This window comes from Phyllobates terribilis, unplaced genomic scaffold (assembly GCF_046119375.1).
Source record: "Phyllobates terribilis strain yellow unplaced genomic scaffold, ASM4611937v1 Scaffold_4__5_contigs__length_816908805, whole genome shotgun sequence".
In the NCBI taxonomy this organism is placed as follows: Eukaryota; Metazoa; Chordata; class Amphibia; order Anura; family Dendrobatidae; genus Phyllobates; species Phyllobates terribilis.
Genome location: NW_027362764.1, coordinates 54204671 through 54226448, shown reverse-complemented (window position 1 = coordinate 54226448; position 21778 = coordinate 54204671). Strand labels below are relative to the sequence as shown.

General features: G+C 49.5%; 1 protein-coding gene across 3 annotated transcripts in view; it reads left to right on the top strand.

Annotated features, from left to right (window-relative positions):
- Nucleotides 1-21778, top strand: part of LOC141264921 (probable acyl-CoA dehydrogenase 6) — a 190720-nt gene that overhangs the window by 141504 nt on the left and 27438 nt on the right. For 2 of the 3 annotated variants that reach the window (XM_073677340.1, XM_073677339.1), the window contains exon 5: nucleotides 7859-7965. The exons of the other annotated variant lie outside the window; for it this stretch is intronic. In XM_073677340.1, the coding sequence (XP_073533441.1) occupies nucleotides 7859-7965 (107 nt within the window). The remainder of the gene's footprint in view (nucleotides 1-7858; nucleotides 7966-21778) is intronic. 3 annotated transcript variants of the gene reach the window in all.

Genomic DNA, 21778 nt, shown 5'->3' with positions numbered 1-21778 from the left:
AAATTCATGAAATAATAAAGAAAAAAAGGGCTTCCCTATATTCCATTCCAGCTGAAGCGAACGATCTCCTGCAATAAAAGTAAAATAATAAACCAACCTCATACTTACCTTTCCATGGTTCCCAGGACAGCTTCAGCTCTGCTACATCGAGATGACAGGCTGGACCGCAGCAGAACGCTGCCATCCAGCCTGTCATCCCGCAGACACTGAGAAGCCAATATTCATGGCACCCTTCCTGGGCTATTAATATCAGCCCCCAGCTGTCTGCCTAGCCTTTGCTAGCTATTAAATTAGGGGGGACCCCACGTCATTTTTTTGAGGGGGTCCCCCATTTTAATAGCTAGTAAAGGCTAGGTATTCAGCTGGGGGCTGATATTAGTAGCCTGGGAAGCTCCGTGGGTATTACCCCCTTCCCAGGCTTCAAACATCTGCCCCAGCCGTCTGCTTAACCTCCGCTAGAGACTAAAATTAAGGGGAACCCCACGCCAATTTTTTTTTAAATAAATCCTTTATTTTAACACTAAATGACAAGTACAGTAAGCAACACTGTCACTGTACTTCATATATATGTGACTGACATGTTTCTATCTATCTAATCTATGTGTGATGCTCTATTCTTTCTGTTGTAAATTGTCGGGTACCGGTGTATGCCGCTGATGAATTGCCGGCTTTTCATGTAATACATTCTACATTATTCTTAGTTGTTTTACTTCATGTAGAATTAACCTACAAGGAAAGAAAGGGTTTATTTTCATTCCGATATTTGTGTCCCATTGACTTGCATTGGTTTCCGGTATCGGAATCGGCGATATCCGATACTTTTTGGGTATCGGTCCGATCCAATCCGATACGATATTTCCTGATATCGGAAGGTATCGCTCAACACTACCCCTAAGCCTTCTTTTTTCCACAGTAAATAACCCCAAGTGTAATAACCTGTCTTGGTATTGCAGACCCCCCAGTCCTCTAATAACCTTGGTCGCTCTTATCTGCACCCGCTCTAGTTCAGCTATGTCTTTCTTATACACCGGAGACCAGAACTGTACACAGTAGTCTGGAGCCCCCTATAACAGCAGTCTGGATGTGTAGTCTGGAGCCCCCTATAACAGCAGTCTGGATGTGTAGTCTGGAGCCCCCTATAACAGCAGTCTTGATGTGTAGTCTGGAGCCCCCTATAACAGCAGTCTGGATGTGTAGCCTGGAGCGCCTTATAACAGCAGTCTGGATGTGTAGTCTGGAGCCTCCTATAACAGCCGTCTGGATGTGTAGTCTGGAGCCCCCTATAACAGCAGTCTGGATGTGTAGTCTGGAGCCCCCCTATAACAGCAGTCTGGATGAGTAGTCTGGAGCCCCCCTATAACAGCAGTCTGGGTGTGTAGTCTGGAGCCCCCTATAACAGCAGTCTGGGTGTGTAGTCTGGAGCCCCCCTATAACAGCAGTCTGGATGTGTAGTCAGGAGCCCCCTATAACAGCAGTCTGGGTGTGTAGTCTGGAGCCCCCCTATAACAGCAGTCTGGATGTGTAGTCTGGAGCCCCCTATAACAGCAGTCTGGATGTGTAGTCTGGAGCCCCCTATAACAGCAGTCTGGATGTGTAGTCTGGAGCCCCCCTATAACAGCAGTCTGGATGTGTAGCCTGGAGCGCCCTATAACAGCAGTCTGGATGTGTAGTCTGGAGCCCCCTATAACAGCCGTCTGGATGTGTAGTCTGGAGCCCCCTATAACAGCAGTCTGGATGTGTAGTCTTGAGCCCCCCTATAACAGCAGTCTGGATGAGTAGTCTGGAGCCCCCTATAACAGCAGTCTGGATGAGTAGTCTGGAGCCCCCTATAACAGCAGTCTGGATGTGTAGTCTGGAGCCCCCTATAACAGCAGTCTGGATGTGTAGTCTGGAGCCCTCTATAACAGCAGTCTGGATGTGTAGTCTGGAGCCCCCCTATAACAGCAGTCTGGATGTGTAGTCTGGAGCCCCTTATAACAGCAGTCTGGATGTGTAGTCTGGAGCCCCCTATAACAGCAGTCTGGATGTGTAGTCTGGAGCCCCCTATAACAGCAGTCTGGATGTGTAGTCTGGAGCCCTCTATAACAGCAGTCTGGATGTGTAGTCTTTAGCCCCCTATAACAGCAGTCTGGATGTGTAGTCTGGAGCCCCCTATAACAGCAGTCTGGATGTATAGTCTGGAGCCTCCTATAACAGCAGCCTGGATGTGTAGTCTGGAGCCCCCTATAACAGCAGTCTGGATGTGTAGTCTGGAGCCCCCCTATAACAGCAGTCTGGATGTGTAGTCTGGAGCCCCCCTATAACAGCAGTCTGGATGTGTAGTCTTGAGCCCCCCTATAACAGCAGTCTGGATGTGTAGTCTGGAGCCCCCTGTAACAGCAGTCTGGATGTGTAGTCTGGAGCCCCCCTATAACAGCAGTCTGGATGTGTAGTCTGGAGCCCCCCTATAACAGCAGTCTGGATGTGTAGTCTGTAGCCCCCTATAACAGCAGTCTGGATGTGTAGCCTGGAGCCCCTTATAACAGCAGTCTGGATGTGTAGCCTGGAGCCCCTTATAACAGCAGTCTGGATGTGTAGTCTGGAGCCCCCTATAACAGCAGTCTAGATGTGTAGCCTGGAGCCCCTTATAACAGCAGTCTGGATGTGTAGTCTGGAGCCCCCTATAACAGCAGTCTGGATGTGTAGTCTGGAGCCCCCTTATAACAGCAGTCTGGATGTGTAGTCTGGAGCCCCCCTATAACAGGAGTCTGGATGTGTAGTCTGGAGCCCCTTATAACAGCAGTCTGGATGTGCAGTCTGGATCCCCCCTATAACAGCAGTCTGGATGTGTAGTCTGGAGCCCCTTATAACAGCAGTCTGGATGTGTAGTCTGGAGCCCCCTATAACAGCAGTCTGGATGTGTAGTCTGGAGCCCCCTATAACAGCAGTCTGGATGTGTAGTCTGGAGCCCCCCTATAACAGGAGTCTGGATGTGTAGTCTGGAGCCCCCTATAACAGCAGTCTGGATGTATAGTCTGGAGCCTCCTATAACAGCAGTCTGGATGTGTAGTCTGGAGCCCCCCTATAACAGCAGTCTGGATGTGTAGTCTGGAGCCCCCTATAACAGCAGTCTGGATGTGTAGTCTGTAGCCCCCTATAACAGCAGTCTGGATGTGTAGTCTGTAGCCCCCCCTATAACAGCAGTCTGGATGTGTAGTCTGGAGCCCCCTATAGCAGCAGTCTGGATGTGTAGTCTGGAGCCCCCTATAACAGCAGTCTGGATGTGTAGTCTGGAGCCCCCTATAACAGTAGTCTGGAGCCCCCTATAACAGCAGTCTGGATGTGTAGTCTGGAGCCCCTATAACAGCAGCCTGGATGTGTAGTCTGGAGCCCCCTATAACAGCAGTCTGGATGTGTAGTCTGGAGCCCCCTATAACAGCAGTCTAGATGTGCAGTCTGGAGCCCCCCTATAACAGCAGTCTGGATGTGTAGTCTGGAGCCCCTCTATAACAGCAGTCTGGATGTGTAGTCTGTAGCCCCCTATAACAGCAGTCTGGGTGTGTAGTCTGGAGCCCCCTATAACAGCAGTCTGGATGTGTAGTCTGGAGCCCCCTATAACAGCAGTCTGGATATGTAGTCTGGAGCCCCTTATAACAGCAGTCTGGATGTGTAGTCTGGAGCCCCCTATAACAGCAGTCTGGATATGTAGTCTGGAGCCCCCTATAACAGCAGTCTGGATGTGTAGTCTGGAGCCCCCCTATAACAGCAGTCTGGATGTGTAGTCTGGAGCCCCTCTATAACAGCAGTCTGGATGTGTAGTCTGGAGCACCTCTATAACAGCAGTCTGGATGTGTAGTCTGGAGCCCCCTATAACAGCAGTCTGGATGTGTAGTCTGGAGCCCCCTATAACAGCAGTCTGCATGTGTAGTCTGGAGCCCCTCTATAACAGCAGTCTGGATGTGTAGTCTGGAGCCCCCTATAACAGCAGTCTGGATGTGTAGTCTGGAGCCCCCTATAACAGCAGTCTGGATGTGTAGTCTGGATCCCCCCTATAACAGCAGTCTGGATGTGTAGTCTGGAGCCCCCTATAACAGCAGTCTGGATGTGTAGTCTGGAGCCCCCTATAACAGCAGTCTGGATGTGTAGTCTGGAGCCCCCTATAACAGCAGTCTGGATGTGTAGTCTGGATCCCCCCTATAACAGCAGTCTGGATGTGTAGTCTGTAGCCCCCTATAACAGCAGTCTGGATGTGTAGTCTGGAGCCCCCTATAACAGCAGTCTGGATGTGTAGTCTGGAGCCCCCTATAACTGCAGTCTGGATGTGTATTCTGGAGCCCCCTATAACAGCAGTCTGGATGTGTAGTCTGTAGCCCCCTATAACAGCAGTCTGGATGTGTAGTCTGGAGCCCCCCTATAACAGCAGTCTGGATGTGTAGTCTGTAGCCCCCTATAACAGCAGTCTGGATGTGTAGTCTGTAGCCCCCTATAACAGCAGTCTGGATGTGTAGTCTGGAGCCCCCCTATAACAGCAGTCTGGATGTGTAGTCTGGAGCCCCCCTATAACAGCAGTCTGGATGTGTAGTCTGGAGCCCCCATATAACAGCAGCCTGGATGTGCAGTCTGGAGCCCCCTATAACAGCAGTCTGGATGTGTAGTCTGGAGCCCCCTATAACAGCAGTCTGGATGTGTAGTCTGGAGCCCCCTATAACAGCAGTCTGGATGTGCAGTCTGGAGCTCCCCTATAACAGCAGTCTGGATGTGTAGTCTGGAGCCCCCTATAACAGCAGTCTGGATGTGCAGTCTGGAGCCCCCTATAACAGCAGTCTGGATGTGTAGTCTGGAGCCCCCTATAACAGCAGTCTGGATGTGTAGTCTGGAGCCCCCTATAACAGCAGTCTGGATGTGTAGTCTGGAGCCCCCCTATAACAGCAGTCTGGATGTGCAGTCTGGAGCCCCCTATAACAGCAGTCTGGATGTGTATTCTGGAGCCCCCTATAACAGCAGTCTGGATGTGTAGTCTGGAGCCCCCTATAACAGCAGTCTGGATGTGTAGTCTGGAGCCCCCCTATAACAGCAGTCTGGATGTGTAGTCTGGAGCCCCCTATAACAGCAGTTTGGATGTGTAGTCTGGAGCCCCCTACAGCAGCAGTCTGGAGCCCCCTATAACAGCAGTCTGGAGCCCCCCTATAACAGCAGTCTGGATGTGTAGTCTGGAGCCCCCCCTATAACAGCAGTCTGGATGTGTAGTCTGGAGCCCCCTATAACAGCAGTCTGGATGTGTAGTCTGGAGCCCCCTACAGCAGCAGTCTGGAGCCCCCTATAACAGCAGTCTGGAGCCCCTTATAATATGTAATGTATCTCTCTCTACAGCAGAATGTAACCACTTTCCTATGAAGTTTCCATTCTGTATGGTTTCCTACAAGCTCTCAGACATATTGTTGTGGGCGACATAACATTTCAGGCTTGTTAATGGGCTTGGAGACGGCGGAGTAAAGTAGTTCTGCTCTTTTTTTGTGCGACCAGTTAATTCGTGAGCCACAAAGAATCTCAAAATGTGAAAATAAATTGAAGCTGTTCAGTGAGGATACACAGAATGACAGCCCCTCTAATCTCCATCGCTGTCACGCCGCTCCCTGGAAAAGAGCTGACAAGTCTCATCCTCTAATTTAGACGTTATCCATCCCTTCACTTATTTTAAAGGTCAAATCCACAATGTAATTTGCATAAAACCACTGACACTGCTGAGTAAGTGAAAATTACTTTTTTTTCTGTTTTTTGCTTATCCCAAAAAAAAAAAAAATTCAAGGGCGCTGATAATAAATTGCAGGGGGTGGAGGGTTATTAATCTGTACCTTTTTTTTTAAAACTGGTGTTATTTTGTGCAATATGAATTTGACACTGTGCTACAGGGACATCCGTACAATGACTGCAGTTACACAAATGTTTTTCCGCAGCAGTAAACTCTGTAAATATGTAAAAAATATTATTTATTAATTGGTTATAAGCAAACCGGAAAACCATTGAACTTTATTGCTATAATTGTATTTTTCCTTACGACTGTATTAATATATAAGGCCAGTCTTTTGTGAGAATCTTCTTTTGAGGCATTTAGGCTCTCACTGTTACTACTATATATATACAGTGGTGGCCAAAAGTATTGGCACCCCTGCAATTCTGTTAGATAATACTCAGTTTCTTCTTGAAAATGATTGCAATCACAAATTCTTTGGTATTATTATCTTCATTTAATTTGCTTGCAAGGAAAAAACACAAAAGAGAATGAAGCAAAAATCAAATCATTGATCATTTCACACAAAACTCCAAAAAAGGGCCAGACAAAAGTATTGGCACCCTCAGCCTAATACTTGGTTGCACAACCTTTAGCCAAAATAACTGCGAACAACCGCTTCCGGTAACCATCAATGAGTTTCTTACAATGCTCTGCTGGAATTGTAGACCATTCTTCTTTGGCAAACTGCTCCAGGTCCCTGATATTTGAAGGGTGCCTTCTCCAAACTGCCATTTTGAGATCTCTCCACAGGTGTTCTATGGGATTCAGGTCTGGACTCATTGCTGGCCACCTTAGAAGTCTCCAGTGCTTTCTCTCAAACCATTTTATAATGCTTTTGGAAGTGTGTTTTGGGTCATTGTCCTGCTGGAAGACCCATGACCTCTGAGGGAGATCCAGCTTTCTCACACTGGGCCCTACATTATGCTGCAAAATTTGTTGGTAGTCTTCAGACTTCATAATGCCATGCACACGGTCAAGCAGTCCAGTGCCAGAGGCAGCAAAGCAACCCCAAAACATCAGGGAACCTCCGCCATGTTTGACTGTAGGGACTGTGTTCTTTTCTTTGAATGCCTCTTTTTTTTCCCTGTACACTCTATGTTGATGCTTTTTCCCAAAAAGCTCTACTTTTGTCTCATCTGACCAGAGAACATTCTTCCAAAACGTTTTAGGCTTTCTCAGATAAGTTTTGGCAAACTCCAGCCTGGCTTTTTTATGTCTTGGGGTAAGAAGTGGGGTTTTCCTGGGTATCCTACCATACAGTCCCTTTTTCATTCAGACGCCGACGGATAGTACGGGTTGACACTGTTGTACCCTCGGACTGCAGGGCAGCTTGAACTTGTTTGGATGTTAGTCGAGGTTCTTTATCCACCATCCGCACAATCTTGCGTTGAAATCTCTCAATTTTTCTTTTCCGTCCACATCTAGGGAGGTTAGCCACAGTGCCATGGGCTTTACACTTCTTGATGACACTGCGCACGGATGACACAGGAACATTCAGGTCTTTGGAGATTAACTTGTAGCCTTGAGATTGCTCATGCTTCCTCACAATTTGGTTTCTCAAGTCCTCAGACAGTTCTTTGGTCTTCTTTCTTTTTTCCATGCTCAATGTGGTACACACAAGGACACAGGACAGAGGTTGAGTCAACTTTAATCCATGTTAACTGGCTGCAAGTGTGATTTAGTTATTGCCAACACCTGTTAGATGCCACAGGTAAGTTACAGGTGCTGTTAATTACACGAATTAGAGAAGCATCACATGATTATTCAAACAGTGCCAATACTTTTGTCCACCCCCTTTTTTAGGTTTGGTGTGGAATTATATCCAATTTGGCTTTAGTACAATTCTTTTTGTGTTTTTTCCTTGCAATCAAATTAAATGAAGATAATAATACCAAAGAATTTGTGATTGCAATCATTTTCAGGAAGAAACTGAGTATTATCTGACAGAATTGCAGGGGTGCCAATACTTTTGGCCACCACTGTATGAATGTATATATATATATATATATATATATATAATATATAACTGCTGGTAAAGCTATGTCATTACATAAGGGTAAGTGCTGATTCTGTTCCTCTTATTTCCAGGTTTGGTAGCGATGAATTGAAGCGTCAGTTCTTGGCACCAACCATAGCCGGTGATTTAGTTGCCTGTCTGGGAGTTAGTGAGAGTGGAGCAGGATCTGATGTAGCAAGTAGGTAATAAGGTCAGATTGTGCATCCATCCTGGGTAATGCTCTGTGTATCCAGCCTAGATAATGCTCTGTGTATCCAGCCTAGATAATGCTCTGTGTATCCAGCCTAGACAATGCTCTGTGTATCCAGCCTAGACAATGCTCTGTGTATCCAGCCTAGACAATGCTCTGTGTATCCAGCCTAGACAATGCTCTGTGTATCCAGCCTAGATAATGCTCTGTGTATCCAGCCTAGACAATGCTCTGTGTATCCAGCCTAGACAATGCTCTGTGTATCCAGCCTAGATAATGCTCTGTGTATCCAGCCTAGACGATGCTCTGTGTATCCAGCCTAGATAATGCACTGTGTATCCAACCTAGAAAATGCTCTATGTATCCAGCCTAGATAATGCTCTATGTATCCAGCCTAGATAATGCTCTGTGCATCCAGCCTAGATAATGCTCTGTGTATCCAGCCTAGAAAATGCTCTATGTATCCAGCCTAGATAATGCTCTGTGCATCCAGCCTAGACAATGCTCTGTGTATCCAGCCTAGATAATGCTCTGTGTATCCAGCCTAGACAATGCTCTGTGTATCCAGCCTAGACAATGCTCTGTGTATCCAGCCTAGACAATGCTCTGTGTAACCAGCCTAGACAATGCTCTGTGTATCCAGCCTAGACAATGCTCTGTGTATCCAGCCTAGACAATGCTCTGTGTATCCAGCCTAGACAATGCTCTGTGTATCCAGCCTAGATAATGCTCTGTGTATCCAGCCTAGACAATGCTCTGTGTATCCAGCCTAGACAATGCTCTGTGTATCCAGCCTAGATAATGCTCTGTGTATCCAGCCTAGACAATGCTCTGTGTATCCAGCCTAGACAATGCTCTGTGTATCCAGCCTAGAAAATGCTCTATGTATCCAGCCTAGATAATGCTCTGTGTATCCAGCCTAGAAAATGCTCTATGTATCCAGCCTAGATAATGCTCTATGTATCCAGCCTAGACAATGCTCTGTGTATCCAGCCTAGATAATGCTCTGTGTATCCAGCCTAGACAATGCTCTGTGTATCCAGCCTAGATAATGCTCTGTGTATCCAGCCTAGACAATGCTCTGTGTATCCAGCCTAGAGAATGCTCTGTGTATCCAGCGTACAGAATGCTCTGTGTATCCAGCCTAGACAATGCTCTGTGTATCCAGACAAGACAATGCCCTGTGTATCCAGCCTAGACAATGCTCTGTGCATCCAGCCTAGACAATGCTCTGTGTATCCAGCCTAGATAATGCTCTGTGTATCCAGCCTAGACAATGCTCTGTGTATCCAGCCTAGATAATGCTCTGTGTATCCAGCCTAGACAATGCTCTGTGTATCCAGCCTAGACAATGCTCTGTGTATCCAGCCTAGAGAATGCTCTGTGTATCCAGCCTAGACAATGCTCTGTGTATCCAGCCTAGACAATGCTCTGTGTATCCAGCCTAGACAATGCTCTGTGTATCCAGCCTAGACAATGCTCTGTGTATCCAGCCTAGACGATGCTCTGTGTATCCAGCCTAAACGATGCTCTGTGTATCCAGCCTAGATAATGCTCTGTGTATCCAGCCTAGACAATGCTCTGTGTATCCAGCCTAGACAATGCTCTGTGTATCCAGCCTAGACAATGCTCTGTGTAGCCAGCCTAGATAATGCTCTGTGTATCCAGCCTAGACAATGCTCTGTGCATCCAGCCTAAACAATGCTCTGTGTATCCAGCCTAGACAATGCTCTGCGAATCCAGCCTAGACAATACTCTGCGAATCCAGCCTAGATAATGCTCTGCGTATCCAGCCTAGATAATGCTCTGTGTATCCAGGCTAGATAATGCTCTGTGTATCCAGCCTAGATAATGCTCTGTGTATCCAGCCTAGATAATGCTCTGCGTATCCAGCCTAGATAATGCTCTGCGTATCCAGCCTAGATAATGCTCTGTGTATCCAGCCTAGATAATGCTCTGTGTATCCAGCCTAGATAATGCTCTGTGTATCCAGCCTAGACAATGCTCTGCGTATCCAGCCTAGACAATGCTCTGCGCATCCAGCCTAGACAATGCTCTGTGCATCCAGCCTAGACAATACTCTGCGAATCCAGCCTAGATAATGCTCTGCGTATCCAGCCTAGATAATGCTCTGTGTATCCAGGCTAGATAATGCTCTGTGTATCCAGCCTAGATAATGCTCTGTGTATCCAGCCTAGATAATGCTCTGCGTATCCAGCCTAGATAATGCTCTGTGTATCCAGCCTAGATAATGCTCTGTGTATCCAGCCTAGATAATGCTCTGTGTATCCAGCCTAGATAATGCTCTGTGTATCCAGCCTAGACAATGCTCTGCGTATCCAGCCTAGACAATGCTCTGTGCATCCAGCCTAGACAATGCTCTGTGCATCCAGCCTAGACAATACTCTGCGTATCCAGCCTAGACAATGCTCTGTGTATCCAGCCTAGATAATGCTCTGTGTATCCAGCCTAGATAATGCTCTGCGTATCCAGCCTAGATAATGCTCTGTGTATCCAGCCTAGATAATGCTCTGCGTATCCAGCCTAGATAATGCTCTGTGTATCCAGCCTAGACAATGCTCTGTGTATCCAGCCTAGACAATGCTCTGTGTATCCAGCCTAGATAATGCTCTGTGTATCCAGCCTAGATAATGCTCTGCGTATCCAGCCTAGATAATGCTCTGTGTATCCAGCCTAGATAATGCTCTGCGTATCCAGCCTAGATAATGCTCTGTGTATCCAGCCTAGACAATGCTTTGTGTATCCAGCCTAGATAATGCTCTGCGTATCCAGCCTAGATAATGCTCTGTGTATCCAGCCTAGACAATGCTCTGTGTATCCAGCCTAGACAATGCTCTGTGTATCCAGCCTAGATAATGCTCTGTGTATCCAGCCTAGACAATGCTCTGTGCATCCAGCCTAGACAATGCTCTGTGTATCCAGCCTAGACAATGCTCTGTGTATCCAGCCTAGATAATGCTCTGTGTATCCAGCCTAGATAATGCTCTGTGCATCCAGCCTAGATAATGCTCTGTGCATCCAGCCTAGACAATGCTCTGTGTATCCAGCCTAGACAATGCTCTGTGTATCCAGCCTAGATAATGCTCTGTGCATCCAGCCTAGACAATACTCTGCGAATCCAGCCTAGATAATGCTCTGCGTATCCAGCCTAGACAATGCTCTGCGTATCCAGCCTAGACAATGCTGTGTATCCAGCCTAGATAATGCTCTGTGTATCCAGCCTAGATAATGCTCTGTGTATCCAGCCTAGATAATGCTTTGCTTATCCAGCCTAGATAATGCTCTGCGTATCCAGCCTAGACAATACTCTGCGTATCCAGCCTAGATAATGCTCTGCGTATCCAGACTAGATAATGCTCTGTGCATCCAGCCTAGACAATGCTCTGTATATCCAGCCTAGATAATGCTCTGCGTATCCAGCCTAGACAATACTCTGCATATCCAGCCTAGATAATGCTCTGCGTATCCAGCCTAGATAATGCTCTGCGTATCCAGACTAGATAATGCTCTGTGCATCCAGCCTAGATAATGCTCTGTGTATCCAGCCTAGACAATGCTCTGTGTATCCAGCCTAGACAATGCTCTGTGTATCCAGCCTAGACAATGCTCTGTGTATCCAGCCTAGACAATGCTCTGTGTATCCAGCCTAGATAATGCTCTGTGTATCCAGCCTAGCCAATGCTCTGTGTATCCAGCCTAGCCAATGCTCTGTGTATCCAGCCTAGCCAATGCTCTGTGTATCCAGCCTAGATAATGCTCTGTGTATCCAGCCTAGACAATGCTGTGTATCCAGCCTAGATAATGCTCTGTGTATCCAGCCTAGACAATGCTCTGTGTATCCAGCCTAGACAATGCTCTGTGTATCCAGCCTAGACAATGCTCTGTGTATCCAGCCTAGACAATGCTCTGTGTATCCATCCTTGCCAATGCTCTGTGTATCCAGCCTAGCCAATGCTCTGTGTATCCAGCCTAGACAATGCTGTGTATCCAGCCTAGATAATGCTCTGTGTATCCAGCCTAGACAATGCTCTGTGTATCCAGCCTAGACAATGCTCTGTGTATCCATCCTAGACAATGCTCTGTGTATCCAGCCTTGCCAATGCTCTGTGTATCCAGCCTAGATAATGCTCTGTGTATCCAGCCTAGACAATGTTCTGTGTATCCAGCCTAGACAATGCTCTGTGTATCCAGCCTAGCCAATGCTCTGTGTATCCAGCCTTGCCAATGCTCTGTGTATCCAGCCTAGCCAATGCTCTGTGTATCCAGCCTAGACAATGCTCTGTGTATCCAGCCTAGACAATGCTCTGTGTATCCAGCCTAGACAATGCTCTGTGTATGCAGCCTAGTTAATGCTCTGTGTATCTGACTCGCCCCCTGGGCCGTGGGGCACGCGGATCCGGGCGATAGGGGAACGATGGGGGTAGTAGTGGCGGCCCGGTCCCGCGGCTCAGGGTGGTCAGACCAATGGTAGTCTGCTACGTGCTTCAGATAATGTCCGACTACGCCACCCGTGGATTGCGGTTATTAAGAACCGCCGCTGCAAGGCAGTCCGCTGGGGCTGATGATGAATGCAGCTGGAATGGTGTGACTCCCCACGGGAAGAGTGCGGCCCCAGGGCAGTGTAGTGGATGGTGGGAGTGATGGTGGTGAGAGTCCCAGTACCGGTAGTGCTGGAGGCGCGAAGGAGCACACAGACAACAAGTTACAGTCCAGGGTCTTTGCTCACAGTTCATTTGTTCCGGGTCACTTCTGTCAGCAGTGACCGCCCGAGCCGTGCTGCGTCCACCAGGTGTGGGGCTCGGTCAACTCCCAGGCAGTTCAGGAGCATGGCACAGGACCCCCTTTCATCCTTTCTCTGGCCTGCCTCACCAGTGACCCACTTTTGTCCAGCTGCCGCGGACTTTTGCGGTTAAACGTGGGCCCCGTCCTCCGCTGTCCTATATGGTGCCTTCCTAGCAGGTTTGATGAGGTGTCACACCAATAGATGATCACGACGACCGGTCTTTGGTTGAGGGTTGTTTCTCCTCCACCAACTTGGGATCCGGTACCCTTAATCTGCCTGACCCTTCACCCTGGATTCTCGTGGGTTCTTAGGGTCCCTTCCACCTTCTTGTTCCTGAGCCCTTCTGTTTCTCTGTCTCTTCTTCTCCCTTTCCGTTCCTTCCTGTTCCTTTCTGTTCCGTTCTCTTGGAGCTGAGATGAGCCAAAATCTCAGCTCCCCTTCACCTCCTCCTCGGCCTCTCACTAGGCCCTCCTGGAGTAGAGCTCCTACAGAGCCTCTACTCCGTCTTCTCCTCTCTGGACAGAACTGAACTTCTCTTCTCCTAGAGCTAAGATGGTGCCCGCCTTTTATACCTCCCTCTGACCATGAGCCCAGGTGACCAGCAACCAATGGGCTCCTTCCTACGCTCAGGAACCAACCCCTATCTGCCCTACAGCACTGGGTGCTGCCTGACCATTCACCCGGTATTCTCGTGGGTTCTTAGGGTCCCTTCCACCTTCTTGTTCCTGAGCCCCTCTGTTCCTCTGTCTCTTCTTCTCCTCTTTTCTGTTCCTCCTTCTTCTCCTTTCTCGTGGAGCTGGGCTGAGAAGGAACCACAGCTCCCCTTCACCTCCTCTCTCTCTCCACTCTCCTCCTCGGCCTTTCTCTAGGCCCACTCTGGAGTAGAGCTCCTACAGAGCCTCTACTCCCTGTCTCTACTCAACCCAGAGCCAAGATGGTGCCCACCTTTTATACCTCCGTCTAGCCATGAGCCCAGGAACCAATGGGCTCCTATCTACGCTCAGGAACCAACCCCTATCTGCTCCTACATCACTGGGTATTCCTCCCTCCTCCCCACTCCAGCCAGAGACATGGTCTGTCGTACCTGCATTTCTGTCTAATGGGAGTACCGTTGAGCTGTCCCTCGGAAATGGGGTGAGTGTGCTGTATGCAGCTAACTGAGCCCTGGTCCATACTCCATCCTTACCCGGGAGTGGAATACCACACCTCTGGCAGAGGTGCAATAACCCTGTAGCGGCCGAGCCCTCGGGGCGCTACATTCCCCCCTGGTAAAGCACAGCACGTCCTAGGGCTGGAAAAGAGCAAAAACAGTTAATTACAGGACATGCAAAACTTTTTAAAACTTTTCACATCAGAAAACAGGCAACATGGTTCAATTCCCTTTATGGGAAACGCTTTTCTTTTCTTGTCACACTATTATAAAACGCTTACTGATACTTCTGGAACTCTTTTGACATATAAACACTATTAGAAAACATTCACATTACTATCTAGCAGCATATAAAAACTTTTCATATAAAACATTTGCAGGAAAACATTTTTACAACACATTCTTGGATCCTGGCGGCGGTGCAACTTGCGACCAGGTGTGCACTCTTCTTGTAAGTGCAGGAACTTTGGCAAACTTGTAAACACGAGGGACTTGCTGTCCCGAGGTAGACGTGGTAGTTTTTTTTTTTTTTTATAAAACCAGTAGGGGGCGCTTTAGGAAGCGCAACTACATTCAAGGGATTGACCGCTCTCAGTCCTCGGCCAGTTTTGGGAAGGGAATGGCTGCTCACAGTCCTCAGCCTGGTAGGGGATGAGGGGCACACAGGTAACAGTCTCTTAACAGTAATCAGTTCTCTGTACCCTGACGGGTAACTATGTACACAGGTACTTTGCTACTTACTAGTAGCGGTGTCCTCCATATGCTCCTTCTTCCTCCTCATATGGTTCTTCAGACCCGTCCGGGTCCTCTTGGCTCTCCTCATAGCCGCGGTATTGCAGTTCCTCCTCAGTGAGCCGATGAACATGTAGGGCGTACGGTCCTTTTGCGCCTACGTGGCGGGTAAAGGCGACCACATCACCAGGGTACAAGTCACGGTCATGATGTCCCTCAGGTAGATGACTCTCATCGTCCCTGCGGGTCACAAAGACGTCGCCTGCGGTTTCTGGGCCCCTGATAAAGCCCCAGCCGTTTTCCATGTGAAATTTGACTATGGTCCCGGTGATTCGGGGACCACGGGCTGCTCGGGGGTCTTGGCGGGCCTTACGTTTTTGTTCAGCACTCTGGGCCTGGAGCCGTTCCTCTCTGACGCGCCTCTCTCGTCGCTCCCGCTCAAAGGTCGCCAGTTGCTGATGACAGGCCTCCAGACGACGGACCGCATCTGCCCGGGTCTCTTGAGAGAACCCCATCAAGTTCTCTCTGGTGGGGTCCCACGCAAATTGGACGTCCACCAGTGGGGGTAGGGTGACCTCTACTTGTTCTGGAGCCGGTATCAGAGGCTCGCGCGGGGGCTGGGCCTTCCATGTCTGATTGCCGGTCACTTCCGCCAGCCACTCCAGCAGCAGTCCATCGGGACCGGTATGATGTGCCAATAGGTCCACGCCCAGCGATGGTATAGTGGGGGGACCTGATCTGGGAGCAGCGCCCGGGGGCACTCGCCCTTGCGACCAGGCCAGGGGTCTTTTGGCTGCGCTAGGTGGCAGTCCCATCCGGGACAGGGGCGCAGGCTTAGCGATGGCGCCCGGGTCATCCAGGCCTTGCGACCGGGCCGATGATGCTTCTTGCTTTACGGCGCCCGGGGTCAAGGGGCGTGGTGCCGGGCGGGGCGTGGCCGTGGCGCTCGCCGCTTGAGGCCTAGCTGGGAGCAGTGGCGGCGCGGCAACAGGTGCGGTGAGTGGGGCTTCGGGTGCTGCGACGGGAGGCTGGGGCAGGCTTGCGGTTGCTGGGCTTGGGGTGGTGACGTCCCCTTCACTTGCCTCAGTCCTCGTGGCTCCCTCCGCGGCGTCGCCTCCGGTTCTCTCTCCTCCTGCGCCGTCCTCAGAGGCAGGCAAACTCCGGGGTGCGGTTGAGGCCTGTCGCTGGTAGGTCTCGGCCTGCCGGGCCAGTTCCTTTCTCCACTCAGTGAGTGCACCCTGCTGCGCCCGGACCATCCTCCGCTCCAGGTCCTCCAGTGCAGCTTGCGCACGCTCCGGGTCTCTGGGGAGCTGCGCTAGGACTTCTGCTAGGCTGCAGAGCGGTTCGGCCTGCAGCAGGCTTCGGGCCAGGAGGCTGGTGCTGCTGAGGGCGTCCATCCCCGGGTGCGGTCTGTCTGGACTGATCCAGACCACCCCCTGCCCCGCAGTTTTCTTCTCTTTCCGCCACCATGGGGGGTGGTCCTGGGGCATTCTGCTGACAATCACTCTCAGGGGCAGCCCCCCCACGTTGACAGACATTTCCACAGCCATGCTCATGGTTGTTGGGGGCGGGCTTCCTCTTTGGCGCCATTCTGGGACCCGGCCCACGATGGGAGGCGGCCTCCTGTGGTCTTTTGGCGCGCACATTATGGCGCTCGTTCTTCCAGGGCGGGTGCCATCTTTAGTACAACGAAACAGTCTCTTTTCAGGCGCGCAGTACCCGTTGTTAGCGGGCACGAAATCCTGGCGACTACGCCAAAGCTGACTCGACCCTGGGCCATGGGGCACGCGGATCCGGGCGATAGGGGAACGATGGGGGTAGTAGTGGCGGCCCGGTCCCGCGGCTCAGGGTGGTCAGACCAATGGTAGTCTGCTACGTGCTTCAGATAATGTCCGACTACGCCACCCGTGGATTGCGGTTATTAGGAACCGCTGCTGCAAGGCAGTCCGCTGGGGCTGATGATGAATGCAGCTGGAATGGTGTGACTCCCCACGGGAAGAGTGCGGCCCCAGGGCAGTGTAGTGGATGGTGGGAGTGATGGTGGTGAGAGTCCCAGTACCGGTAGTGCTGGAAGCGCGAAGGAGCACACAGACAACAAGTTACAGTCCAGGGTCTTTACTCACAGTTCATTTGTTCCGGGTCACTTCTGTCAGCAGTGACCGCCCGAGCCGTGCTGCGTCCACCAGGTGTGGGGCTCGGTCAATTCCCAGGCAGTTCAGGAGCATGGCACAGGACCCCCTTTAATCCTTTCTCTGGCCTGCCTCACCAGTGACCCACTTTTGTCCAGCTGCCGCGGACTTGTGCGGTTAAACGTGGGCCCCGTCCTCCGCTGTCCTATATGGTGCCTTCCTAGCAGGTTTGATGAGGTGTCGCACCAATAGATGATCACGACGACCGGTCTTTGGCTGAGGGTAGTTTCTCCTCCACCAACTTGGGATCCGGTACCCTTAATCTGCCTGACCCTTCACCCTGGATTCTCGTGGGTTCTTAGGGTCCCTTCCACCTTCTTGTTCCTGAGCCCTTCTGTTTCTCTGTCTCTTCTTCTCCCTTTCCGTTCCTTCCTGTTCCTTTCTGTTCCGTTCTCTTGGAGCTGAGATGAGCCAAAATCTCAGCTCCCCTTCACCTCCTCCTCGGCCTCTCACTAGGCCCTCCTGGAGTAGAGCTCCTACAGAGCCTCTACTCCGTCTTCTCCTCTCTGGACAGAACTGAACTTCTCTTCTCCTAGAGCTAAGATGGTGCCCGCCTTTTATACCTCCCTCTGACCATGAGCCCAGGTGACCAGCAACCAATGGGCTCCTTCCTACGCTCAGGAACCAACCCCTATCTGCCCTACAGCACTGGGTGTTCCACCCCCCCTGCCCACTCCAGACAGGGACATAGTCGGTCGTGCCTCCACTTCTGTCTAGTGGGAGCATCGTTGAGCTGTCCCTTGGAAATGGGGTGTGTGTGCTGTATGCAGCTAACTGAGCCCTGGTCCATACTCCATCCTTACCCGGGAGTGGAATACCACACCTCTGGCAGAGGTGCAATACCCCTGTAGCGGCCGAGCCCTCGGGGCGCTACATATCCAGTCTAGATAATGCTCTGTGTATCCAGCCTAGACAATGCTCTGTGTATCCAGCCTAGACAATGCTCTGTGTATCCAGACTAGATAATGCTCTGTGTATCCAGCCTAGTCAATGCTCTGTGTATCCAGCCTAGACAATGCTCTGTGTATCCAGCCTAGACAATGCTCTGCGTATCCAGCCTAGACAATGCTCTGCATATCCAGCCTAGAGAATGCTCTGTGTATCCAGCCTAGACAATGCTCTGTATATCCAGCCTAGAGAATGCTCTGTGTATCCAGCCTAGATAATGCTCTGTGCATCCAGCCTAGACAATGCTCTGTGCATCAAGCCTAGACAATACTCTGCGTATCCAGCCTAGACGATGCTCTGCGTATCCAGCCTAGACGATGCTCTGCGTATCCAGCCTAGACGATGCTCTGCGTATCCAGCCTAGACGATGCTCTGCGCATCCAGCCTAGACAATGCTCTGCGTATCCAGCCTAGACAATGCTCTGTGTATCCAGCCTAGACAATGCTCTGTGTATCCAGCCTAGATAATGCTCTGTGTATTCAGCCTAGAGAATGCTCTGTGTATCCAGCCTAGACAATGCTCTGTGCATCCAGCCTAGATAATGCTCTGTGCATCCAGCCTAGATAATGCTCTGTGCATCCAGCCTAGACAATGCTCTGTGTATCCAGCCTAGCCAATGCTCTGTGTATCCAGCCTAGACAATGCTCTGTGTATCCAGCCTAGATAATGCTCTGTGTATCCAGCCTAGACAATGCTCTATGTATCCAGCCTAGACAATGCTCTGTGTATCCAGCCTAGACAATGCTCTATGTATCCAGCCTAGACAATGCTCTGTGTATCCAGCCTAGACAATGCTCTGTGTATCCAGCCTAGATAATGCTCTGTGTATCCAGCCTAGATAATGCTCTGTGTATCCAGCCTAGATAATGCTCTGTGTATCCAGCCTAGATAATGCTCTGTGTATCCAGCCTAGATAATGCTCTGTGTATCCAGCCTAGAGAATGCTCTATGTATCCAGCCTAGACAATGCTCTATGTATCCAGCCTAGACAATGCTCTGTGTATCCAGCCTAGATAATGCTCTGTGTATCCAGCCTAGATAATGCTCTGTGTATCCAGCCTAGATAATGCTCTGTGTATCCAGCCTAGAGAATGCTCTATGTATCCAGCCTAGACAATGCTCTATGTATCCAGCCTAGACAATGCTCTGTGTATCCAGCCTAGACAATGCTCTGTGTATCCAGCCTAGACAATGCTCTGTGTATCCAGCCTAGACAATGCTCTGTGTATCCAGCCTAGACAATGCTCTGTGTATCCAGCCTAGATAATGCTCTGCGTATCCAGCCTAGAGAATGCTCTATGTATCCAGCCTAGAGAATGCTCTATGTATCCAGCCTAGACAATGCTCTGTGTATCCAGCCTAGACAATGCTCTGTGTATCCAGCCTAGACAATGCTCTGTGTATCCAGCCTAGATAATGCTCTGTGTATCCAGCCTAGATAATGCTCTGTGTATCCAGCCTAGATAATGCTCTGTGTATCCAGCCTAGAGAATGCTCTATGTAGCCAGCCTAGACAATGCTCTATGTATCCAGCCTAGACAATGCTCTGTGTATCTAGCCTAGACAATGCTCTGTGTATCCAGCCTAGACAATGCTCTGTGTATCCAGCCTAGACAATGCTCTGTGTATCCAGCCTAGACAATGCTCTGTGTATCCAGCCTAGACAATGCTCTGTGTATCCAGCCTAGATAATGCTCTGCGTATCCAGCCTAGACAATGCTCTGCGTATCCAGACTAGACAATGCTCTGTGTATCCAGCCTAGACAATGCTCTGTGTATCCAGCCTAGACAATGCTCTGTGTATCCAGCCTAGACAATGCTCTGTGTATCCAGCCTAGATAATGCTCTGCGTATCCAGCCTAGACAATGCTCTGCGTATCCAGACTAGACAATGCTCTGTGTATCCAGCCTAGATAATGCTCTGTGTATCCAGCCTAGATAATGCTCTGTGTATCCAGCCTAGACAATGCTCTGCGTATCCAGCCTAGACAATGCTCTGTGTATCCAGCCTAGACAATGCTCTGTGTATCCAGCCTAGATAATGCTCTGTGTATCCAGCCTAGACAATGCTCTGTGTATCCAGCCTAGACAATGCTCTGTGTATCCAGCCTAGACAATGCTCTGTGTATCCAGCCTAGACAATGCTCTGTGCATCCAGCCTACATAATGCTCTGTGTATCCAGCCTAGACAATACCCTGTGTATCCAGCCTACATAATGCTCTGTGTATCCAGCCTAGACAATGCTCTGTGTATCCAGCCTAGATAATGCTCTGTGTATCCAGCCTAGATAATGCTCTGTGTATCCAGCCTAGATAATGCTCTGTGTATCCAGACTAGATAATGCACTGTGTATCCAGCCTAGACAATGCTCTGTGTATCCAGACTAGACAATGCTCTGTGTATCCAGCCTAGACAATGCTCTGTGTATCCAGCCTAGATAATGCTCTGTGTATCCAGCCTAGACAATGCTCTGTGTATCCAGCCTAGACAATGCTCTATGCATCCAGCCTACATAATGCTCTGTGTATCCAGCCTAGACAATACTCTGTGTATCCAGCCTACATAATGCTCTGTGTATCCAGCCTAGACAATGCTCTGTGTATCCAGCCTAGATAATGCTCTGTGTATCCAGCCTAGACAATGCTCTGTGTATCCAGCCTAGATAATGCTCTGTGTATCCAGACTAGATAATGCACTGTGTATCCAGCCTAGACAATGCTCTGTGTATCCAGATTAGACAATGCTCTGTGTATCCAGCCTAGATAATGCTCTGTGTATCCAGCCTAGATAATGCTCTGTGTATCCAGCCTAGAGAATGCTCTATGTATCCAGCCTAGACAATGCTCTATGTATCCAGCCTAGACAATGCTCTGTGTATCCAGCCTAGACAATGCTCTGTGTATCCAGCCTAGACAATGCTCTGTGTATCCAGCCTAGACAATGCTCTGTGTATCCAGCCTAGACAATGCTCTGTGTATCCAGCCTAGATAATGCTCTGTGTATCCAGCCTAGATAATGCTCTGTGTATCCAGCCTAGAGAATGCTCTATGTATCCAGCCTAGACAATGCTCTATGTATCCAGCCTAGACAATGCTCTGTGTATCCAGCCTAGACAATGCTCTGTGTATCCAGCCTAGACAATGCTCTGTGTATCCAGCCTAGACAATGCTCTGCGTATCCAGACTAGACAATGCTCTGTGTATCCAGCCTAGACAATGCTCTGTGTATCCAGCCTAGACAATGCTCTGTGTATCCAGCCTAGACAATGCTCTGTGTATCCAGCCTAGATAATGCTCTGTGTATCCAGCCTAGACAATGCTCTGTGTATCCAGCCTAGATAATGCTCTGTGTATCCAGCCTAGACAATGCTCTGTGTATCCAGCCTAGATAATGCTCTGTGTATCCAGCCTAGACAATGCTCTGTGTATCCAGCCTAGACAATGCTCTGTGTATCCAGCCTAGACAATGCTTTGTGTATCCAGCCTAGACAATGCTCTGCGTATCCAGCCTAGACAATGCTCTGTGTATCCAGCCTAGACAATGCTCTGTGTATCCAGCCTAGATAATGCTCTGTGTATCCAGCCTAGACAATGCTCTGTGTATCCAGCCTAGACAATACTCTGTGTATCCAGCCTACATAATGCTCTGTGTATCCAGACTAGATAATGCACTGTGTATCCAGCCTAGACAATGCTCTGTGTATCCAGCCTAGATAATGCTCTGTGTATCCAGACTAGATAATGCACTGTGTATCCAGCCTAGACAATGCTCTGTGTATCCAGACTAGACAATGCTCTGTGTATCCAGCCTAGACAATGCTCTGTATATCCAGACTAGACAATGCTCTGTGTATCCAGTCTCACATTAATTTCTAAGCTGAGAACAGAACTCAAGATTACTGCGTCTAGAAGGAAGCAAGAATATCCTTTTGCACTGACAGCAAACTAACATCTAGAAAGTGGTGAAGAATTGAAGC